Raw genomic sequence first — 23658 nt, 5'->3', positions numbered from 1 at the left:
TTCTTACAGACCTTCAGGTTCCATTTTGGCCACCTCCTGAAGGGTTGGCACTCTGCCTTAGGGCTACAGCCTCATTAAAGTAACCTTCTTTAAAGACTGTCGAATAAGCAAGATAAGCACGTGCTTAGGGCATCAACAAAAAAAGGGCACCAGTTGTCCAAAGCAAAGATCCATTGATGCCAAGCAGACAGGACACAAGTAAAAGTGAGCACCGCAGCGGAAGGGAACTGGCAGGGCAATAAGTGAAACTGATACCAGCTCCAAAGTGTGAGAATGTGCCAGCTGAAAATAAAGTTCATGCAGGGTCATGAGGTTGCCCACACACAAGGTTGTTTAAGCTATGAGGCCCCTACCACTTCAACACCTTCATTGACATCTGTCTCCTATGGTCCCCTCTTGTGTAATTGAAACTCCTTATCTCGGCGAGTCTCATTTTCTTTCAAATAAACAAGAGGTGGGGATGGGCTGTGGAGTATAACTCTTGCTGTATTCATCCAATATGTGACTGGATCCAACATGAGCAGTTACAGGGCAAGGATGGATTATATGAATAGGTAACAGGTGTCTGATCCATTTTGAGAGAGCCATCTTGTACTTCCACGTCTGCTGATACAGCGGTTCCAGCCAGGAGGGCCAGCAGTGCTCATTGCCACAATATAAACACAAGGGAATGTGCTTGCACATGTCCTGGAAAACAACCAATGGGAACTCCAGTCCCAGATGACACACAAGAGTGAGGGAATTTGGATAAGTTGACCATTGCAATGAATTCAGTCAAGTTACTTTTTGATTGTATGGCATTTACATACAGAGTTATGTCCCAAGTTTTGTAAAGAATAGTATTTAAAACTTTAAAATATGTTTGGCATACACGCAAATGCAATCTAGCATACACTTAATATAATACTAACAGATGATAATATAATACTAACATAGCAAACATTAAAAAGTACCGGGATTATTAATATTTATGTGACATGACAAGTTTTAATTTATGCATCAAGTGAGTTTCATTTTTTATTGTCTGTTGCAGGAGACACAGTGTTTGATATTACTCTATATATGCTAATAAACGAGGTACTAGGCACATTAAGAGGATGCAAAATTAAATACTTATTGTGCAAAATATGCTTCCCTTTTGCATCAGTGTGTTTCTAAATTCATCTTCCAAGAAAGCAACAGAGGGCATTTATCAGAACATTACATTTATATTTTATCGGAATAGTTACGTATCTCTGTGTAAGGAAATTGAACAATTCCTAGAGGAAAGAAATGAATATTTAGTAAATAAAAATTATATAAATGTATTTTATTTTCCATTTCCTTTCAGACTGGCTTTCTTTTAAGAAATTGATTGATATCATTATGACTAGCAAAACAAACTCGCACATTGTGAAGTTGTGCAATTGTTATATCAATTATGTACTTATCTCCCAATATGGGAGTTGAACAATTCCACAAATATATAAAATGTATATTTTACAGATTTTGTATATGATAACAATTGTATTTTCCTTTTCATTTCGGACCAATCAGGTACAACCTCACATTCAGTTCTCTCTCGTCAACCACATATAAACATGCCAATGTTACTGTAATCATGTGACTCGTGACGTACCTGGTCCTGTTCTGTACAGAGCAAACCAAAACGTGTTTTCAGATTGAGCAAACTTTTGTATTTGTATCTTGCTCTTTGCTATTGCTCTTGCCCCCATTGGGTATCAGCAGTAGTCCAATGAACTATGAAGATTCAGCATCAAAAGATGGAAAGTGAGTGTGCAAGTTTTTAAGTATTATTTCAAGACGAAAACACTTGAGGAGATTTGTGAAGGGCCTGCCAACAAACATCATACGATAAATGAATGAAATTATTTCCGAGCACCTTGTAAGTACGATATCTTTTGACTATCTCAGACCTGAAGAACAAAATCACATGTTCCAAATCAATTTTTTTACTTGCTAATTTTCAAATATAAATTTTTGTTAATATCCAGATTCTAATGTAAACTTTATCTTATAAATTTTATGTGTTTTCAATTATTAAATGTATTTGCTATGGTAGAACCAAATTTAAAAAGTGACATAATTTTATATCCACATAAAATGAAACTGCAGCAACTAAGTGGAGTGCAAAAACACACCCTTGCAGAAGATAAAAAGAAAAGGATTTGTGAATCCCTAAAGGCGGTTTTAAAATTAACTTCCTTTTTAAAACGTAATGAATCAGAAGAGATTTCTTCCACTGAATGCTTGAGTTTAATGGGTGCAGGTGCTGTACTAGTACTGCTAGTGCTGAAAATACTAATAGTGATAGGAATATAACAGCGTTTGTCCCAAATTCTCCATCCACCCCTTGCTGTAGTAAAAAAAAATTAGTAGTGTAGAAAGTGAAAGTATTTTAGTATCCAAAATTGTTGCATCAGCAGACCCCATAAATAACAGAAATACAGATCCTGCTTGTGGAATAATTTCTAATGATGTAAATTATTGGATCAAAAGAGGGCCAACTGATTGTCAACCATAGTGGGCCACTTAAAAATTCATTTAGAAAATTCCTGGATGATAGACAACAAGGCTTAGTAGCCAGAATATATTTTATGGTGCAAAACTAATGGTAAAAATTATAAGAGGAAGTGGCTACTGACTTCCCCATTAGTTAGCTCTGTATATTGTCTTGTTTGCAAACTGTTCAGTCCTAAATCATTCAATTCTCGATTTGCTATGAATGGACTTAGTGATTGGTGCAACTTGAATATGATTGATAAACATGAAAATAGTTCAATTCACAGAGATTGTATGTTGTCATATTTAAACTGAAGACATGGTTTTGCCTTAACTCATGAACTGGGAACACAATTAATGAAGAATGTCAGTATTGGAAAGCCGTTTTGCAACGTGTTATTGCTGTCATTATAACAACCGCTGAACGTGGACTATCTTTTTGAGGAAGAAATGAAGTGTTTGGGACCCCACAAAATGGAAATTTTGGGGATTTACTTGAACTTATTGCTCAGTTTGATCCATTATTAGCAGGTCACATCTCAAAGTATGGTAACACAGGAAAGGGCAACCCATTGTTTATGTCTAAAACAACGTGTGAAGAATTAATAAACTTAATAAGTGATAAACTTTAATCAACTATTTTCAGTGAAATAAATATAGCTTGATATTTCAGTTTGTCTGTAATTCCACTCCTGGTCTTTCTCATACAGATCAGCTAATTATTGTTTTAATTTGCACGTCTCCAACAGATGGAAAACCCATCGAGAGATTTATCACATTTACTGGCTTAAAAAAATCAACCAGTGAAGAAATTGCAAATCAAGCACTTCCCTATTTATGTGAAGTTTGAAAAATTGATTTTCCTAAGTACAGAGCCCAGTCCTATGACAGTGCTGCCAATATGTCAGTAAAGTAATGCAATAGAAAATTTTAGAACGTAATGAATATGCTATTTTCATAATACATACTATGCATTCGCTTAATCTTGTAGAATGTAGTGCAGTCTATTGTCATGCAGAAGCAGTTGATTTTTTTTTTTTTCCTACGGTTCAGTTACTCTACACATTTTTTGCCTCCTGTGCTTACTGATGGACAGTTTTTAAAACATATTTAGGCAACAATGGAGTATTAAAATGTCTTTCCAATACACATTGGAAAATGCATGCTGTAGCAATGAGTGCAATCCTGGAATCGTACACTCAGATTCTAGATGCCTTAAAAAATATTGCTGAAGGCCAGACACAAAAAGGAGATACCAAAAGAGAAGCTGAAAACATGGCGAACAAAATGCACACACTACAGTGTGTATTTATATTGGTTATATATGGAATAATATATTGCTGCATTTCCATTGGACAAGTCAAGCTCTCCAATTAGAAGTAAATTTAAAGACATGCATAGATCTCTACCAGTCATCAACAGGGTATTTAGATAATTTAAGAGAATGTTTTGAAATTTTTGAAAACAGAGCAAAACAAATACTGCCAAATACTGATTATCAAGCAGTTCATCATCGCAGAAACATTAGAAAAAAAAAAGTAAATGACGGAAGTGCTCCAGAAGTATCACTGAGTGCCAGAGATTAATTTCATGTAATCACATAGAGCACCATCATTGACACACTTGACTCTTAAATGAAAAGGAGGGTGAAATTATATGAAGGTCTTTCATTCTCTTCTTATATAGATTTTCCTTCTTAAACAATGTGGATATATCTGACGAAGAATGCGTGAAGGCATCTAAGAAATTAGCGTAGTCTTATTCCAATGACTTAAACACAAACCTTTATGGAAAAGTGGGAAGTTTCATTTCTACATGAGAACTAAATTTACAGATTCAGGAAAGACAAATTTTACTCATATAGGCATGTATGATTCCATAATAGAAGATATAATACAATGTATATTTCCTAGTGTTGAAATTACTTTTCACGTATTCCTAACTTTAATAATCACAACTGCACACAGAAAGAAACCCTGGTGGCGTAGTGGTTAAGTGCTATAGCTGCTAACCAAAGGGTCAGCAGTTCAAATCCGCCAGGCACTCTTTGGAAACTCTATAGGGCAGTTCTACTCTGTCCTATAGGGTCGCTATGAGTTGGAATCGACTCGACGGCGCTGGGTGTGGTTTTTTTGGTTTTGCACCACAGACAGCTCATTTTTGTCCCTAAAGAGATTCAGAAACCCTCAGTGTAGATCAATGATTCAAGAAAGACTAGATTCATTATCCTTATTATGTATGGAAGTACATATTGTTCAGCAGTTTAGTTGGAATGAAATCATTGAAGAACTTGTAAGAGCAAGGAATAGAAAGAAATGTTTTTAATTATTACATGTTAGAGATGAAATACCTAAAAATGAACTAATTTGTTGTAGTATTTATTTTCTGAAAAGTTAAACTGTCTTTTATGACATCTTTTCATTTGTTCCTTCATAAATATAGCATTTATTATGAAAGAAGCATCAAAATTGAAGTATGAACTGTTTGAGGTAAAATTAGTGAAAGTCAATTTTTCGTTGTGGGTGAGCGACAGAGTTTTACATTGATTGTTGCAACGATTAAATTCAATGACTCATTTTCTTTGTTGTAAAATATGTAGAATATTTCCTTTGTAGAAAATGTGGTATATAGTAAAAATCTTAGTACCCTACATCCACTAAAAATTTTATAATCCAGTTAATTTCATTCCATTAAAATGGTGTACACTAATTTTGTCTTCAATCGCTAATATTATAGTTGCATTTAAAAAGAAGTTACATCATGGTTAGCTAAGACACACACATACATATATATGTATGTGTGTATATATGTATATACACACACATATAACTCACGTATCCCATTCAAATGCATGAGAAAGCAGAGGAGGGGACACTACAGATTATCAGTGTTTAGGGCCTTCACATGCCTTAATCTAGTCCTGCCTACCCCTTTACTTATTCATCCTTCACAACTCAACACTAGGAAACTCCTGTTTATGGTAACAAAAAAGTCACAGATGAGGATATTCAGGAGAACAAACTATAAAAAGCAAGCCAGGTACATGGAGCAGATACAGAATTCAGCTTAGTCTTGTATACCACTTTTCCATAGTGTGAATTCCTTTAATCCAAAGGGACTCCAAAATATCCCTAGTCTAAGGCCCTTCTTATTTGCTTCTACAAGTAGACTGCATTCTCCCTTTTTAGGGTAGCCTTGGTTTTCCTTCCTAGGGCAGCATTTTTCATTAAGTTACCATGCTCTGATGAGTTAAACACTTTTCTATTTTCCGTCTTCATAGTTTTGCTTCCTACTTGGACACCTTATTGTTCTGGGCTCTCTAGCTGACACTGGCTCCTTGTGGAAAAGATAGGTATTTTTGCTGTAGTTCTTAAATATATAGACCTCAACCTACACATGTATTATATTCCAGAAATTGATTTATGCATTTTTGCAGAAACAAGGTTAAGAGATTATAGATTTCCAGGATAGCCCACAAAAGCCTTTTTATCCCATGTTTCTGAAGCATAGTGCTGTTGACTGTGTGAGAACATATTTAGAGTTTCTAAATCTGATGGAAATCTAAATGTGATTCCCATCCTACCCTGTCACCACACTAACCCTCACCAGAGGAATTCCTTCACAAACCCCTAAATGTATCCTGTAGCGGGAACAAGGAATATGCAACTCTAAGCCAGTAAAGGTGGTATTGTGTGGTTTAAAGTCAAGAAAGGTGTGTGTCAGGGTCATATCTTTTCACCATACCTGTTCAATCTGTATACTGAGCAAATAATCTGAGAAGCTGGAGTATATGAAGAAGAACGGGGGATTAGGGATGGAGGGAGACTCATTAATAACCTGTGTTGTGCAGATGATATAACCTTGCTAAAAGTGAAGAGGGCTTGAGACACTGATGAAGATCAAAGACCACAGCATTCAGAATGGATTACACCTCAACATAAAGGAAACAAAAATCCTCACAACTGGACCAATAAGCAATATCATAATAAATGGAGAAAAGAATGAAGTTGTCAAGGATTTCATTTTACTTGGATCCACAATCAACACCCATGGAAGCAGCAGTCAAGAAATCAAAAGATGCATCGCAGTGGGCAAATTGGCTGCAAGAGATCTCTTTAAAGGGTTAAAAAGCAAAGCTGTCACCTTGAGGACTAAGGTACGCCTGACCCAAGCTGTGGTGTTTTCAGTTGCCTCCTATGCACGCAAAAGCTGGACAATGAATAAGAAAGACCGAAGAAGAATCAATGCCTTTGAATTCTGGTGTTAGCGAAGAATATTGCATATACCATGGACTGCCAAAAGAAAGAACAAATCTGTCTTAGAAGAAGTGCAACCAGAGTGCTCCTTAGAAGCAAGGACGGCAAGACTACGTCTCACATACTTTGGAGATGTTATCAGGAGGGATCAATCTCTGGAGAAGGACATAATGCTTGGTAAAGTAGAGGGTCAGCGAAAAAGAGGAAGACCCTCAATGAGATGGATTGACACAGTGGCTGCAACGGAGGGCTCAAGCATAGCAATGATTGTGAGGATGGCATAGAACTGGGCAGTGTTTTGTTTTGTTGTACATAGGATCACTATGAGTCAGAACTGAGTTGATGGCATCCAATAATGACGAGAACAACAAAGCCAGTAACAAAGCCAGTAATGATGAGGTTTGAGATGGAGGGACAAGGAATATAAACTTTAAGGAATATATATATAAATATATTTAATATATATTTATTTAATACATGCTCTTTTCTTTCTTACTACCAGTACTGAGAAAGAAGAAAGCAATCTCCCCTCCCACCCCACCCCGCTTTTTTTTTTTTTCCCTATCCTGGAATCTCTTCCCTCTTCTTCTCTTATTTTGTTTGCCTTTATTTATCTCCTTTTTCCATTCCATCTGGGGAGAAGAAGGAAAGGAATAAACAAGATTCTCCCATGGAAGCAGCCAAGCACAACTTTTTTTTTTCTCCTTTATATCCCTTTATTGTTAGGGAATATAATTAAATCATGTAAATGTATTGGTATGTTTTCATGTCTGAGTCACCAAAAAATGATTATACATGCAAGAAAATAAATTAGATTGGAGCAATTAATCACATTTATTCTTTTCTATTATTAAAGACAGAAAAATCTCCTTAGAGCCAAAATGAATTCACAATTTAGTCTTTTTTTTTTTAAATTAATTTTGGACAGTTTTAATTACTTATATTTTAGAATATTTTTTTCTGAGCTTTATACTAGAATGTATTTCAGGATTCCCTGAAGCTTTGGGGACCCGTCATTCTTTTCTTAAAGTTAAGAGTTATCTATAGCTTGTATTTTCATGAAAAGTGTTTTTATAGAAGGTAAAAAGTTTCTTTAGCCTTAATATTCCTGCATGTTTCAGAGGACATATTCTTTGCCATGGTCTTATTGTTGTTGAATAACAACCCAAATTTCTAGAATTGTATTTTGACCGGTTCCATTGTCTGCTTGTCCCTGTAATTTTAGTTTTGACCAGACAGTACATTCTTATATTAACTAAATAGAGTGGTTTTTAAATTTAAAGAAAGGTTGGTTTCAGCTGAAGGAGCACTGGTGGCACAGTGTTTAAAGCAATTGACTGAAGTAGAAAGGTTGGCAGTTCAAAACCACCAGCAGCTACACGGGAGAAAGATGTGGCAGTCTCCTTGCGTAGAGATTTACAGTCTTGGGAACCTGATGGGGTCGCTATGGCTTGGAATCAGTGTGACGGGCAGTGGGTTTTGGTTGGTTTCAACTGAGGTGTTATTTTAGAGGAATCTGTTTGGCTAACAGTGTGTTTTCTTGTTTTTCTCCCACTTTTCAGTTGAGTATACTGATGTGACTTTACTTAGTGTGTTTTCAAACTTTTTAACCTTTGGATTTAATTCTCTGAGAAAAATGTAATGACTTTATAATTCCATGTCAATATATATCTGGAAGTAAAATTATAATGAAGAATTGCTGCTTTGGCTTTTAAGAGTCATAGTTACAAAATTAATAGCTCTATTGATATATTACTAATTATTTTAAGTGTATTGTGTTTCTTTTAGTCTGTTAATAGTGAATAACTCAAGGCAAAGGGATAGTCTCCAAATCTAAATTTTCAAGCCAGCTACAGATCGAGGATTATCTAGAAGCTATAATTTGAAAGGAAAATGTATAGTGGAATAAACTTCAAAAAGCATTAAATAAATTAACAGAAGAATGAATGGATTAGGGCCATAACAAGAGTTGAAATGAAAATTCCAGTAAGAAAAAAAATAAGATAAAATTTAGTGAAGTAACCTGTAGTAATTATTTTTAAAATTGATAACAAAAAATGAAATTTTATTTTATTACATATTTACCTCCTTTAAAATATAAACATAATAGCTAAAGGGAAAACAGAAAGTATTTCTTTACAATTATGCCTTAAGTGTATACTTGTTCCTAAATGCTGCTTCCAAAGCCATCTTTATTGGCTACCATTTCAACTCAAATAGCTCTTGTTTTTAAATCCCCAAAACGATTCTTCACCACTTCAAGGTTCCATTATACAACTTATACTTTTTTTTTATTTCTTCTTTCTTTTCCATTCCCTTCTTTCTTCCAGAGCAAATTTAATTGCTTTTTTTTTTGTCTGTTCTACACCACCACCATTATGATTCACCTTTCTACCATTAGAAAAAAATTATCCCTACTTGGAACAATGTAAGCAACTTTCCTCTTTTTAAAACAGCTTTTGAAATACCACTGCTTCATTCTATAAAAGTCTCCTGATTCAGCTATGGTTGCAAATAATGAGTGCTTATAATTTTTGCCAACTAGTTATCTAATAAAAAAGCCTACCTAGTGAAATCCCAATTCTTCATCACTACCCACCATTCTGCCCACATATGCATTTGTGAAATAATGAGACAAGTAAGTGAAAAGCATTTGGTACACTTTAAAGCACTACGTAAGGGTGATTGTAGATTAATTAAGAACTGCTTAATTTGTTTTATTAGCTGCACAATAATTATATTCTTGATAAGTTTTTATTAGCTAGCTTGTTATTTTAAATAGTCCTGTGATTAGTCATTCCATAAAACTATAAATTTTTTAAATTTATAGCTGGGGTTTTGAAATTTGTAGTTGGGATTTTCTCATTGTGAGATAAACTTGTTTAATTGAGTATAGTATCAAATGCAAAAGTATACATATGTTTTATAATAGTAGCAGTCAGTATAATGATTTCTTTGTAATTTTGTAGCCCCGAAGTACAGTACTCTAACTTTATTATCTGGCATTTATATCACTATTATAGTCAAGAATTAAAAAAAAAAAATGCCTATTATCTCATTTTATCCTGCTTACATGAAAATAGAAATTAGATTGAACTTGTTTTTCTCACTATGAACAGCTACAACTGTTTGTAATAGGCAGATATTAATAATAAAAGTAATATTTATAAACTAGATACTTTTAATTTTGCCCTACCTTTGGTGCTGATACATGTTAAATGGTTTATTTTGATAACATTGTGCTTCATTATTTCGGTTTAGTAGATCTAAAAGGATAAAGCTTTAAGTTGTGAAAAGAGGTCTCTCTTTTTTTCCACACATATTGTTTTGTGACATTGGTTACCAACCGTATAACATGTCAACACTCTCCCTTCTTGACCTTGAGTTCCCAATCACCAGCTTTTCTATCCTCTCCTGTCTTCTGGTCCTTGCCCCAGGGCTGGTGTTTTAGTTCTATATATTTTTCAGCCTTTGAACTTGGTGATACAAAATAAGCACCCTGTGGGTTTTAGAATATCTAATTATATGGAATATTTAAGTGAAAAATCAAACTAAATACAACATATATAAAAATTGAATTCAAAGAAAGTGCAATTTCATATTGTTTCGGCAGTTTTATTACATTCTCACCATGTAAAACAACTAAGTTTCTATTTTGTGAATGGCACAGGTAGTTATACAAATTCAGATTATTATAACAAAAGTCAAGGAGACCTGTGATTATTAAAAAATGAAACAAAACAGAACAGTGTTTCGGTACTGATTTGCTAGATGAGAAAAGAAATAATAAAAAATACAATTCATGTTTGAAAATAAGTTATTTAAAAATCGCAATTGGTTTAGAAAATATTTCTACCATGTGATAACATATTGATGAAACAGAATAGTACTAACTTTTTAACCCTATTGAGCAAATCAGAATACTTTTAGTAGGTATATTACAGTTAAATATATTTAAAATAATTGTGTTTATAAATATTTTAAAACACTTAAGGTTACCTTTTTACATGCTGCAAAGGTAAACTATCCAAAGTCTTGAAATGGAACATTTATTTTGTGAATCTGATTTTATGGCTTTATGAACAGAGGCTTTAGCTGAGGAGAAAGTTGCTAATTGTTACAGAAAATTTTTTAAAAATACAGAAATGGTCATTTATATTCAAAAGTAGCAAACTTTAAAGAATTGGCTACTAGAATCATTTTTATATCCGTGATTAGAAGTTCATAATGCTTAAGTTTTTAAGAGTACTCTACGCTTATTAAGAAAATTTGGAAAATAAAAAAAATTATCTGGCAGTTTTTTAAAAAGGCTTAAATGTTTTTAGTATCATTTTAAGAAGCTGTATTATTTTCAGATCTAAAATGCTATTTGAGGAACAAATTTTCCTTTCCCAATATAGATGATAAAGCATTTCTACAAAAATAAGCATATCCCTCTGACCAAAATTAGCTTTGCATGAATTTTAAATGGCATTCTTGATATGGAAAATATATTCATGGAGGACAAAATAAAATTTAGGAAATATTAGTTGACTCAAAGGACATATTAACCAAAAAGCTAAAATACGCTGCTCTGTGTTTGACACATGTGAACATTAGATTTAAGAGAGGAAAGATTTGAGTATTTGCACTGGGTTTTTTTGGGGGGTTTGGCTTAGTCAGTAGCTGAGGAAAAAGAAACCTTGTTCTATTTCTAGGTAAAATAAAAGTCAAAACATTTTCTACTCAGAGAAGCAATATATTTCAGTATTGGTTTTATGAAACAAAATTGTTTGTAAATTTTTGTATTTTTCATTTTTATTAAGGAGGTCTTACACAACTCCTGCTTGTAGTTATAAGGACGTTATTCCGTATGCATTATTTATGATTGAGCACTCTCCCTTTTTATGATCATTTGTTGCATGTCGCACACCCAAGAAGAATTAGGTTTCTATAGATAGCTTTGTAATAGGTGTTACTTCCCTGTTGTTGGTCTGTCTGTCTGGTCATGAAGATCTTTAATATAATCATGAAGGATTCAACTGGTCCAGCAGCATCTATATGTTGCAGTTCTCAAAGGCATTCTTGTAACTTGGAACTTAATAAAGATAGCAAAAGAGATTATTGACTGTGACTGAATCTACCTTGACAGGGAAATTATATAATGATTCACACACACACAACAAAAGCTGATGACTAGACTGCTGATCTTTTTTACTTAAGGAAAGTGGTAATAATTTCTAACCGGTGTGTCTGTATAAATCTTTCTGAATCAGACTGTGTCGTTCTTCCGTGTACTCTTTTCTTACCTGGTCTATTCTGCCTCTGGCTTCAGTATGCTGATTTCTAAGTCTTCATTTATGTCCTTGCTCAGCGTGAAGCCCTTTCACTACCTCGTCCTTATTCTGGTTCTAGGGCACCTGCCTAGTAAATTGCTGACCAAGGCTATGGGTTGCTACAGTTTTAGTCACTCAAACCCAGGATGCAGCTCATGCTCAATATTTTGTTACACAAGTGTGACTTCTGTTGATTAAAAATGCTAATAAACTACATAAATAGTTTAGCTGCATATCCATCTGTGGCTGCCCAGTGTAATAAGAACGAATTCCGAACTACATACTATGACATATGTGACTCTAGTGATTACCCTCTGCCCGCTGCTTTGACTTCACTTTAGATCACTCTCACCCTGGTCCACTAGAGACTCCGTTCTAACCATTCAACATACTGAGCTCGTTTTTGCCTTAGGGACTTGGTACTAGTTATTTGGGGTATTTGAAGTGAGATTTGAATGACGAAAAAGTGCGAGTTTAAACACTCTTCCTGCAGATGGTTGTGTTGCTAGCACTTTTTCATCATTCACATGTCGGCTCAAATGTCCCTTTCTCAAAGAAGTCTTCCCAGACCACTCACAGAAAGTAGCCTTTCTCCTCTACTGCCCAGCTTATGCTCTCCCATTACTCTTATTTTCTTTATTGCATTTTCCACTAAAATTCTCTTATGTTTTACTTGTTTAATTCCCATATTATAGCATAAACTCTGTGAGAGCAGTCTTTGTCTGATTGGCTGTTGCATCACCAGCACCTAAAACAATGCTTGACACGTAGTAGGTGCTCAATAAATAGAAATTGAATGAATGAACAAATGATAAAGAAATTTATAATATAGGGTGAGCAATTTGTTCGTTCCTTGTTTGTTTTGTTGAAAAACTGTGTAACAAGATGGTAGTAAATTGAATAGGGGGGTATTCACTTAGAATCCTGCTGTTTAAACAGTTTTCATTTTGTAGGGTTTCCATATGTGTATGTACTGGTGGTACAGTTGTTAGGAGCTCAACTGCTAACCAAGAGTTCAGCAGTTGTAATCTACCAGCTGCTCCTTGGAAACCCTATGGGGCAGTTCTACTCTGTCCTATAGGGTTGCTATGAGTTGCAATCAACTCGAAGGCAATGGTTTTTTTTTTTTTTTTTTTTGGTTTGGGTATGCCAGTGACTTTTCCAGGTACTAGGTATACAGCAGTGACCAGACAAAAATCCATGCCCTCATGGATCTTAGATTTTTAGTAAACAAGATAAGTAAATAATTGTATGTTAGAGAGTGATAAGTGTTAGGAAACGAAGTAGGGAAGAGGGATACGAAATATGGGAGATACTGAAATTTTTGATAGAACGGGCAGGAAAGGGCTCATTGGGAAGGAGATTTTGGAAAAAGACCTGAAGGAAGTAAAGAGGTGAGACATGCAGCTACCTGGAAAAAGAGCATTCCAGACCTAGGGAACAGCAAGGAGACCAGAAAGATAGTGGGGCAGGGAGACTGGGTCACAGAGTTAGACAGGGGATGAAGTGAGAGAGACAATGGGGAGTAACATTATGTAACAAATATTTGGGTTATAAAATTATCTTTATTCTGTAGTTTTTCCTGAGACTTATGTTTCTGTTCTTTTTAGCTCAGTATAGAATTTCATGCTTTTCCTTTTAGAAATTTAATTTAATTAACTTTTTTTAAAGACATTACCATTTTTGAGTGATAACATAAAAAATTTTTTTTTTTTTTTACATACATCAGTTAATTAGTCAAAGCCTGTGGGAAAACACATCATCTTATTTTTCTACTTGTCATGTAATTTCATGGTTTAAAAAAAAATGTAATATCATTCCTTTTTGGGAGGCAGATTTTTACCACTATCTTAATAAATGTGATTAGCAATCCACTTGCCCAGTGGTGCCTTATACATCATTATTCTTGTCCTTTTCTTGCGAAGTTTTTTAAAGACAAAAAAAGTTGGAAATTTTTTTGCAAAAAAAAAATATATATTTTTGCAAAATTCTTAATCTTTACCATTGAAGCACCGGTTTTAAATTTTAAAATTTCATTTGCATCAAAAAAATAAAATAAAAAACCAAAATCTTGAAGAGTTATGGCTTACTTAGGGTTTCTTAGAGACTTTTATTTGATCTAGCTCTCTGTTCAGTGAGAATAAATTACTTGCTTTCTATGAAATGACCAGGAATCTAAACAAATAAATTTAATTAGGGATGTTAGAGGATGTTTAAATGAATTACAGAGTTAGAATTTCTAGTATGACAATGGAAATTTAAAGTCAAAAGACTCTGGTTTGACACCCCCTCCCCGAATAGTTGTGTAGCTCTTTCTGAACTTCAGTTTCCTTGTCTGTAAATGGGAATCACATTGCCTACTTCAGAGGCTCACCAACACATTGTTTGGAGAATGTAATTGAATAATATATGTAAATGTTCTCAAAAACACTGTTTAGTGCCATTCAATGTAAGTAGTATTGTTCTTTTTCTCATTAGGCCACTTAAGCTTATCTTTTTTGGTTTGCTAAATTTTAATACTCATTGGCTTTGTTATATCTGGATAATTTACATAGTTTTATAACTTTTTTTGACTGAAGATTCCTTTAATAGAGCTTTTGTGAAACTGCTTCTGCAATGACCAATCTTGGCTGTCACCCAACAATGCCATGGTGATTTACTCTCAGTTGCAATGTCCTCTGGCATGTACCTCTGAGATTTTATTTGCCCTCAGTTTGAAGACAGCTGTTAGCAATTGGGAATAGGCTTGGCTGGAACTTTTTACCTCATTAAAACATTATTAGGGAGCATACAGAAGTAACAGTGTACTGCTTGCTTGCTACCTCACTAACATGCTTTGGCATGTCTAGGAATTAGAAATTTCATTTAGAGAACCTTTAGTCAAAAGTTTTTGAAGCGCTAAGTTAAGGGAAAATAATTATAAGAGCACATTGGCCTGCCAGCCCAGGGCAACATGGAGCTCTGAGGAGAGGACCCCCCCCCCAGAAGCACATATTGCTGGTGGGTATGGAGTATCCACGGCACCCATAAGAACTTTTAAGTTTTTCAATTTTTAAAGAGTCAGAATATAGCGGTGGTTCCCAAACTTTGGTGCACATTAGTCACCTGGTAGCTTTTAAAAACCCTGGTGCCCCCAGTCATGCCTCACACTAATTAAATCAGAATGGAGTTGGGGGCATTGGTAGTTTTTAAAGACCCCCAGGTGTTACAGATATGCAGCAAAGTTCGGGATCCACAGGAATAGGGTATGCATGGCTCAGGCTTCCATTCTTGTACCACCTGGTATTGTTTCACAGGTTTTAGCACCATTAGTGAGAGCTTGGTAATGCCATCACTAAAAACATTTGAAAATAGTAGGTTGTGTCCCTCCAGCAGATTTGTGGCTTACATATTTTTTTTAAAGAGTACGTGCTGCTTTACAGTCTTGTGTTGTTTTGAACATTAAGTTTCATTACTGGCCCATTCTAGAAATATTCATGTTTTTTTCTCCCTTTACCACAGGTATTTTCTTGGTGGCCTTAAATAAAATCATGCCTTTGTCTGTGACTTAAGATACTGAATAACATGTCTAAGGCAATTAACTCGTTGTGGAGTTTCATTCCTTTGTTTCAGTTACAGTGGCCGTTTTCAGAAAAGATTGACAGTCAGTTTGTTTTTTCCAAATTTGCTTTGTAAGAGTGTTTTTAAAAATCCATTTTAGTTTTTCTCCAGTGTTGTAATGAACTGCGGGCTTATACCTATGCAATTATAAGAGTCTGAAGGGACAGACTGCTTAATTATGTGACAGCCACATTAGTACTTACTAATACATGAGCTGACTGGTGTGTGAGACAAAAACTATACTAGTGGCATTGCTAACCATGATATCACAAATGAATAAGCATTTTTCAAAATATCGTGGTTTATTGAGTCAGCCTCAATGTAATCTAATAAAAAACAGAAATGTAAGTGTACAAAGGGGAATTCCTAAATGGAGGGGTTCCTAATGTTGACAAGAGCTAGAGTTTTTTGGCTGTACATCCTTGAGCATTCCCCTAAGGCTTGTTTCCATTTCATACTCCATGTCAAATATGTGTGTGAAAAAATGCAGAACATGAAGTGATGCTCTGTGAATTTTTTCTTTGTCATTTAAAGTTGAAGAACATAACCCTGTTGTCTCCAGTGCTGTCAGAGTATTGTAAATTATGGACATTTTTACAGTGCAAATATTTGGTTTAATTCATAACGTTCAGTTGTCCAATTTTATTTTGAGTCTTTTGTCTTTCTCGTTTTTGCATTTTTATTTTGTTTTGTTTTCAGCCATCATTTTGTCTTATCATCTTCAATTCTAGAGCAACCTGACAACAATAATGATACTACTGAATTGGGCAACCTTGTCATTCCTGAGATTAGTGTCACAAGTGTGGCCGGAGAGAGAACCGGGAATGGGGAAAAAGGCAGAACACTAGGAGAGATTGATGCTCAGCATATGCAGGGTGTGCAGGAAACAGCCACAGACCCTAGAACTGAGAGCAGAGGCTTGCCAGAGATCAGGAGGCAAAAGTCTGTAAGAAAAATCATGGAGGACGGAATAAACTCACCTGGCAGAGTGCAGTTTTAGCAGAGCACTTTATAGCTGCACTCCAAGGTATCTCACGGCAAAGGGCCACTGCTGCATGTTTAAGCAACAGTTACACAGTCACAAAAAGTTTGCATGTCACCTAATAATCAAAATGCATGAATTATGCACCACAATTTCTCAATGGCTCTTAATGCTCTTTGGAATCGTCATACCTATATTGTCTCTGAATAAATTCCAGAATTTTTCTGCTTATGTTTTGAGATCTAAAATGATTTTTTTCATCTTTATATTTTTTATCTTTGATATGAAGGATAATATATGTATAGAATTTTAACAGGTTAGCGCCTGAGATATTTATAGTCTAGATTTTTTTTTTAAACTTAGTAAAAGAATCTAGAGTGTAGAATTTTTTTAAGTCTTTAAAATATCCTAATAACTCTTTTAAAAAAAAAAAGTCCTTTGGTAAGAGCTTTGATTTTATATTGCTTTGCTACTGAGGGGGAGACTATACCCCTAGCTGACTGTGTGATATTTTTTCTAATTGTTTCTGATCTTTTGCATGAATAATAGGAGAATTCTTTCTAAAAGCACAGTGCAGTGTGATTTATGGCATGCTTTTTGTTTAATGCATTCTGAATTACTGTCATTTAATTACAATGGACTATTTTAAGATTTTTTAGAGTAGATGTTTTGATTTATCCTTTGATTTTGTTCTACCATAATCTGTTTCCTTATGAAATTATGCTTAAGTTTAATTTATTTAAAGTACAATTGATTTGATGTTAGTCATTAAAAAAAGAATTGTTTAAATACTTAATGTTAACTAATCTTTGTTATTTCTTTGTTTAGGAAATACAGATTTAACAGGTCAAGAAGAACTGATGGACATATCTGAAGTTGACGAGGGATTTTATTCCAGGGCTGCGTCTAGTACCAGCCAGTCGGGTTTATCAAACAGTAGTCAAAATTCTAGTAACAAGACAAGTGTAGGGAAGAACCAGAGACGGTCAGGAGGAAGCAAAACTGGAGGAAAAGAAAAAGAAACTACAGGGGAATCTTGCAAAGATCACTTTGCTCGAAAACAAACTCAGAGAGCCCAAAGTGAGAATCTTGAGCTTCTCTCTTTGAAGAGACTTACTTTAACAACCAGCCAATCCCTGCCTAAGCCTAGTAGCCATGGTTTGGCCAAGACTGCCACTACTGTGTTTAGTAAATCCTTTGAACAAGTCAGTGGTGTCACAGTCCCACATAACCCATCACATGCTGTTGGTTGTGGGACTGGGACAGATGCCAATAGATTCTCTGCCTGTAGTCTCCAAGAAGATAAGCTTATTTACATTTCTGAAAGAACTGAACTTCCTATGAAGCATCCATCAGGTCAGCAGAGACCTCCTAGTATTAGCATTACTCTGTCAACAGATTAATTTCTAATGTGTTTTTCTCACTAACTGGTGAATCTGGAAATACCACTTTGCTTCTGTATGAAAGTGCCCTAGGTCTTTCATCCCTGTTCCTGAGAGGAGCCCTGATGTCTTAAATTTTGAAGGCTACCTTGAGTTTTGAAGGGAATAATATCTAGGTTGCAGTTTGTTGAAAAATGATTTTGTTATTTCATAGTTATGTTTTTTTCCCCTTGGTCTGAGTCTTTCTTTGTTTCCTATTTTTTATTGTTGTCCTGAGATTGCCAATGTGACCATAAATTTTGGCAGGTTATCTGATCAGGTTGGCTATATCGTATGTGAGGCTATGAGGTTTTTTGTTGTTGTTGTTTTTAATAACTCCTGTTTTGGTTGCTGTATGTTTGGCCTTCAGAGTGAAACGGAACCTCCAAATTTGGAACTGTTTCATAAAGGATGAGGCAGATGTGGAACTCCAGGTATTCCACAGCTGGCTATTTAGAAAGCCAGTCTGAAAAACAGGCATATGAAAAACAAAAATGATGTGTATGGAAAGTACCTGATAAAAATGTTTGCAACAAGATCATCTTTAAGATTATAACAGCTTGTTCAAAGAGCTGAAAAATGTCTGGAATATTATATAATTTGAGGAAATGAATATTATATGATTCCAGAAGACAGATGTGGGGATTCTGTTGTTATCTTTGGGACATTTTTGTACCAAAAGTCAGACTGTGGTTGGGGGTATTGTTTTGAAGTATTTCACCTGGATTTATCAGATGAAAATCCCTTATAATTCCTAAACTATAATAGGCTATAAAGCTGATTTACCCTGCTCCTTGACTTTGGGAATCCTGGTTACTTTGGATTCCTGTAATTCAGAGCACAGGTAATTGAAGACTTCCTTGAAGTCATTGTAAATATTGCAACACAGCTCTCAAGACACCGATACCAACCATATAAGATTGAATCATTTGCCTGCAAATGAAAGATATTAGATAATTTTTTCATCTATGAAATATCATGAAAGAAAATTAAGAATAGTGAAATAGGGACAGAGGCCATTTATATATTAACTAACTTAAGGTTGTTTTATGTTTGTGTTCTTAAATTTAAAATTTCAAAGTATGAAAAAAAGAATCAGGTATGTTTCTTGTTTTGTGACAGGCCTATTTTAAATGTTCTTATTATGATATAGAAGGAATAATAAATGTAGTTACCTTCCCACAACTGAAAAGTAAAAATAGGCTTGTATGAAGCTATAGAGAGCATGTGACCTCTAGACTGATGTAAAAGTTTGGTGTTTGCTAGTGGTGGTCATTTCAGCTATGGTTGAGGTTCCCCGTAAATCAAGGCTGCTGAAGTAATAATTCAGAGTCAAAGAGAGAAATAAGTGCTGAGGACGAGGGTAAGTTGGCTGGGCAGGAAGGCGTAGGGAGCTGTTCACTTCTTCCTTAGACTTTTAGTACACAGTGGTGTCCTTATCCACAGACTCTAGCTGTGGGCACACAAAGGAAAATGCTAGTGTTTTCCTCTTCTACCTACTTATGATGAGCTCAGATACATGAAAAGTGTGTGTGTCTTGAAGAATGCCGAAGCGTTTACGCTGTGGATGCAGTTTTGACCATGACTGTTTTGGCTACAAGTTTAAATCTAATTCTTCAAAAAGCATGAACTAGTTTTCATTCATTAGTCCTAAATGCAATATGGTCTTTGACTTAAGTAAATTTGATATTTTTAGTTCCAGTAATAGAATAGAATAAGATCTATTGGCCTAAATTGTAGCCAAAAGAATGTAAGGCAAGCAGAAAGTGAAAGTTGATACTGTATTCACTTAATAAGAACTCTGTGTACAATTTTAAGTGTTTGTAAAATGTCACTGTGAATTTCCTGTTGTCTTTTTGTAATTCTTTGACAAAAGATTTTCTCTAGGCATAGTTACTAACAGTATTGATAGTATTAAGAACTAATTTAAAAGATTGGCATTTTAAGCAGGTCGAGTTGCTTAGGAAATGTTTTTGAATAAGTTTGACTAACTTATTCTCAGATGGCACACATGAGAGTTCAGATTTTAATGTTTGACCACAGTAATGGAACCTCATTTTACTATTATTCTAGATCCTTGCTACTCAGGGTGGTCTGAGGACCAGTAAGTAGCATTGGCATCACTTGGCAGCTTGTTACAACTGTACCACCCAGACCTATGGAATCAGAATCTGCAGTTTAACAAGATCTCCAGGTGATTGTTTTGCACAGTAGAGTTTGAGAAGCACTGGTCAAGAGACTTTCAGAGTACAAACAGATCACTTGTCTAATATTTTGGATTCTTGGTGGTCTCACTTCCTTAGATCATGGAAATATGTTGGTTAGGTACTAGATCATTATAATCTTTGTTGTTTTTGACAGCTAATTAACTTTTAATAACATTGACACGTGACTTCTAATTCTGAATTTTTAATAATTCTCATTTAATTTTTGCAATAAAAATATAACATCTTATATTTTTCTTGTTATCCATAAATGGAATCAGATCTGTAGATGCTTGCAATTTTAAGCATGAAAGGGCTACCGCCTGTTTATGCAATGCGCAACCAATTTGCATGTGTATTCTTTTTTTTTAATCTCTGAAGGCTTACTCAGTGGGATGGTTTTGAATTTTTGCTCCAAGTAACTTGCACCAATTGATTTTCTGGAGTGTTAAGTTATGTTAACAATGAAATAATTTATAGAAACTTTGATAATATTTCAAATAAGGATTATAAATTTGAAAATTTTATAGTAATTGTAAATATTGAATAATATTAACTATGGTAACAAATTGTTATTACTCCTACTGCCCTTTCCTGACTCACCTTCCCAAATTTGAAAATTTTGGAAGGCTTTCGTAGGTCAATTTCCTGTGAAGATGCTTGTATGACAGTTTGGTCACAGACCTCATATATATCCAGTATAGCTTTTTTCAGGAGAAAAATTCCACATAAAATTGTGGTCTTAAATCCTGTAGCTCAGAGGATCTGAGTAGAAGTTGTAGCTCCATTCCCCATTTTAAACCTCTAGGGATTCTGGAAATTACCTATCCTCTCACTCTGGAAACAGTAAACTGCTTGGGGTGTGTTGTAGTGAAGCTAGGTCCTAGCACTAGTGTTTTAGAATCCAAGTGGGGAGAGACACAGCTATGTAGACTTTTCAAGGGACTGTCTCAGAGTATGCAGGGCAAGGGTGTCTTCCCTTCTTTCCCCAAAGCCACAGGAAAGCACCCTGGAGTTCCTTGCTCACCTCCCTGGAACTTTTTAAGGCAGCTCAATAGACTCGAAGAGTAGACATTCTCAGTCTTTAAATGGTGACTGAAGTTTGCTTTGGAGACGCAATATTTTATTGCTGTTTTCATTTATGAAGCAACTGCTCAGCAAACATAACTCATTAAAAAAAAAAAATTTGAATTAAAGGGAAATATGTTGTTTAAGCCAAAATAGATAAAAATGATCCCAGTTTTAAGGGATTTTGCCTATTTTGGAAGAATAAAATTAAAGTGTTAAAACTCTTCAATTTTAACACTTTAATTGTACTCAGACATAATTTTGAACATCTATTTTAAATGAAACCGTTTAACATTTGAACCTATAGGTCTGATAAATGTATGCTTTATTAAGGTTAGCACATCAAAGGAAATATATATGTTAAATAATGTAACTAAAAAAAGATTTAAAAAAACATTTAATGAGAAAAATAATTTGGTGGTTACTTAAGTATTATAGATAGAAATTAATGTATAGTAAGGTCTTACCAGTCTTTAGATGAAAAACAAAAACTAGTCCTTTGCTTAGAATGAATTGTACTTTTAGATTTGTTGTTTAGTAAAATTATACTCAATATTTAGAGTTAATCACATTTGTGTTTAATATTGGTAAATTCTTCAATAGAGAGCATAAATATGTTGTCATCTATACTTTGTAACTTGTGCATATCTAAAGAGGCTAACAGTGAACATTTTGGAAGATGTTTTTGTGTTTTTTACAGTAGAGTTCTAGGGAACCTGTGTCTTGGTATGAAGTTTTTACTAGTAAACTCAAGATCCTGTTGACATACTGTTGCTTTCTCTTATATGGAATTTGTTGTGTACCTCTCATCTTTACTTCTAATCATGTAGTGATGCTAATCTTTTCATAGTAAATATACTTGTTTATAATTGTACTCCTAGAGTTTACATTCCTGAACTATGACTTTGGATATTTTTTATGTGCTCCCTACCTTTTTAAGGCTATGAAAATAAACTGGAGTTTTGTTTTTTTGAAGTTTTGTGTATTTGTGTAAGTGTTCTCCACATGAAGTACTTTATACAGCTAAGTGTTGCCTCTTGTTTTATTGAAATAAAAGCTGATAAAATATTTTCCAGATTGCTTTACTCATTAAAAAGTGTTATAAAAAATTTTAAAAGTCATAATGTGAAGGAAAAAAAGGAAACAAGGAAGCCTTAGGTGAGTTTCAACATTGACAGCTTTAGGGGGTAAACCATATGGCAGTGGCATCTCATTCCTGGCTTTTATGCTTTACAGGTTCATTGGTGTCCATCCAAAAGATGAGCTCTATGGGCCATGGACCATTGGCTGATTATTCATCATACCCGAAGCACAGGCAAATTTAGATAACAGTGCTTTACACTATTAACTCCAATCTGAGTCTTTATCTCTTGAATGCAGAGATTATATACCCCCTAGTACCTGCCATAGGACTTTGTACATGGTAGGTATTTAGACATTTAACGAATGATTGAGTCAGGTCGATGTTAGCTGTGGAAAGGAATCAAAGATAAGATCTCTGATATATTTTAGAATTTCATTTCTTGTCTCTATGAAATCTCAACAGCATTACTTGAATTGCATTACTGTATGTGCTTAGAATCAAGACCCTTTCAGAAAATTGGAAAAAACAATCCTCTTGTGTAGGTGATCATATATTTGTATAACTCCATTTCACCTAAGGAACTAAGTATTTTAGGAAATATTTTCTGAGCTAGTATTAGAAAAGTACTTGTAGAGAACCAGAGCTGTGATTTTGTAAGCAGCATGTTAGTCCTGTAAAATATGCACTCTTCCAGTGGCTTCAGCAATCTATATGAATAGTTGACTCACCGGACTTTGAGAATACCAACATAATTACACTGAGAAAGATTTTTACAAACCATTCTAATCATTTGGTAATTTTCCTTGCATTATGTTATTGTGGTAGCAGTAGTAGCTAAGATTTGTAATTAAAATTATAATCACATTTAATCCTCAAAACAATCTTGTAAAATGAGTAGAGGCCCCATTTTACAAAAGAGGAAACTGAAGCTCTTATGAGGGTAGATGATTTGTCTTAGGTCACCTCACTGCTGGGTGGCAGAGCCAGGCTTTGAACCTAGGTTTGTGACTCTCATTTTACTTTTATAGCTTTTGGTAAAAGAAGATACTAAGTAAATACTACCTAATAGCCATATATTTGGAATTCATTCATCCCATCTGTTTTATAGGTGATAGAGTTGAGTTTTAAGGTAAAATAAGACCAAAGTTCTCCAAAAATAAATAATGGTATATTTTGTAGAATTTTAGATAAGATGCTTGTGTTTCAGTGGTAAACCGAATGCTAGT

General features: G+C 34.6%; 1 protein-coding gene across 3 annotated transcripts in view; it reads left to right on the top strand.

Moving 5' to 3' along the window:
• HYCC1 (hyccin PI4KA lipid kinase complex subunit 1) overlaps positions 1 to 22323 on the top strand; it is a 76102-nt gene extending 53779 nt beyond the window's left edge. The window contains exons 11-12 of one of the 3 annotated variants that reach the window (XM_064290067.1): positions 16405 to 16700; positions 17484 to 17590. In XM_064290067.1, coding sequence (XP_064146137.1) covers positions 16405 to 16673 — 269 coding nt within the window. In that variant the 3' untranslated portion in view covers positions 16674 to 16700; positions 17484 to 17590. Of the gene's footprint in view, positions 1 to 1536; positions 7294 to 16404; positions 16701 to 17483 lie in introns of those variants that run through there. The other 2 variants (XM_064290066.1, XM_064290068.1) reach the window with 2 other exon arrangements.
• Positions 22324 to 23658: the final 1335 nt, after the last annotated feature.

Source organism: Loxodonta africana, chromosome 8 (assembly GCF_030014295.1).
Source record: "Loxodonta africana isolate mLoxAfr1 chromosome 8, mLoxAfr1.hap2, whole genome shotgun sequence".
Classification (NCBI taxonomy): Eukaryota; Metazoa; Chordata; class Mammalia; order Proboscidea; family Elephantidae; genus Loxodonta; species Loxodonta africana.
This window is presented reverse-complemented; position numbering and strand designations above follow the sequence as displayed.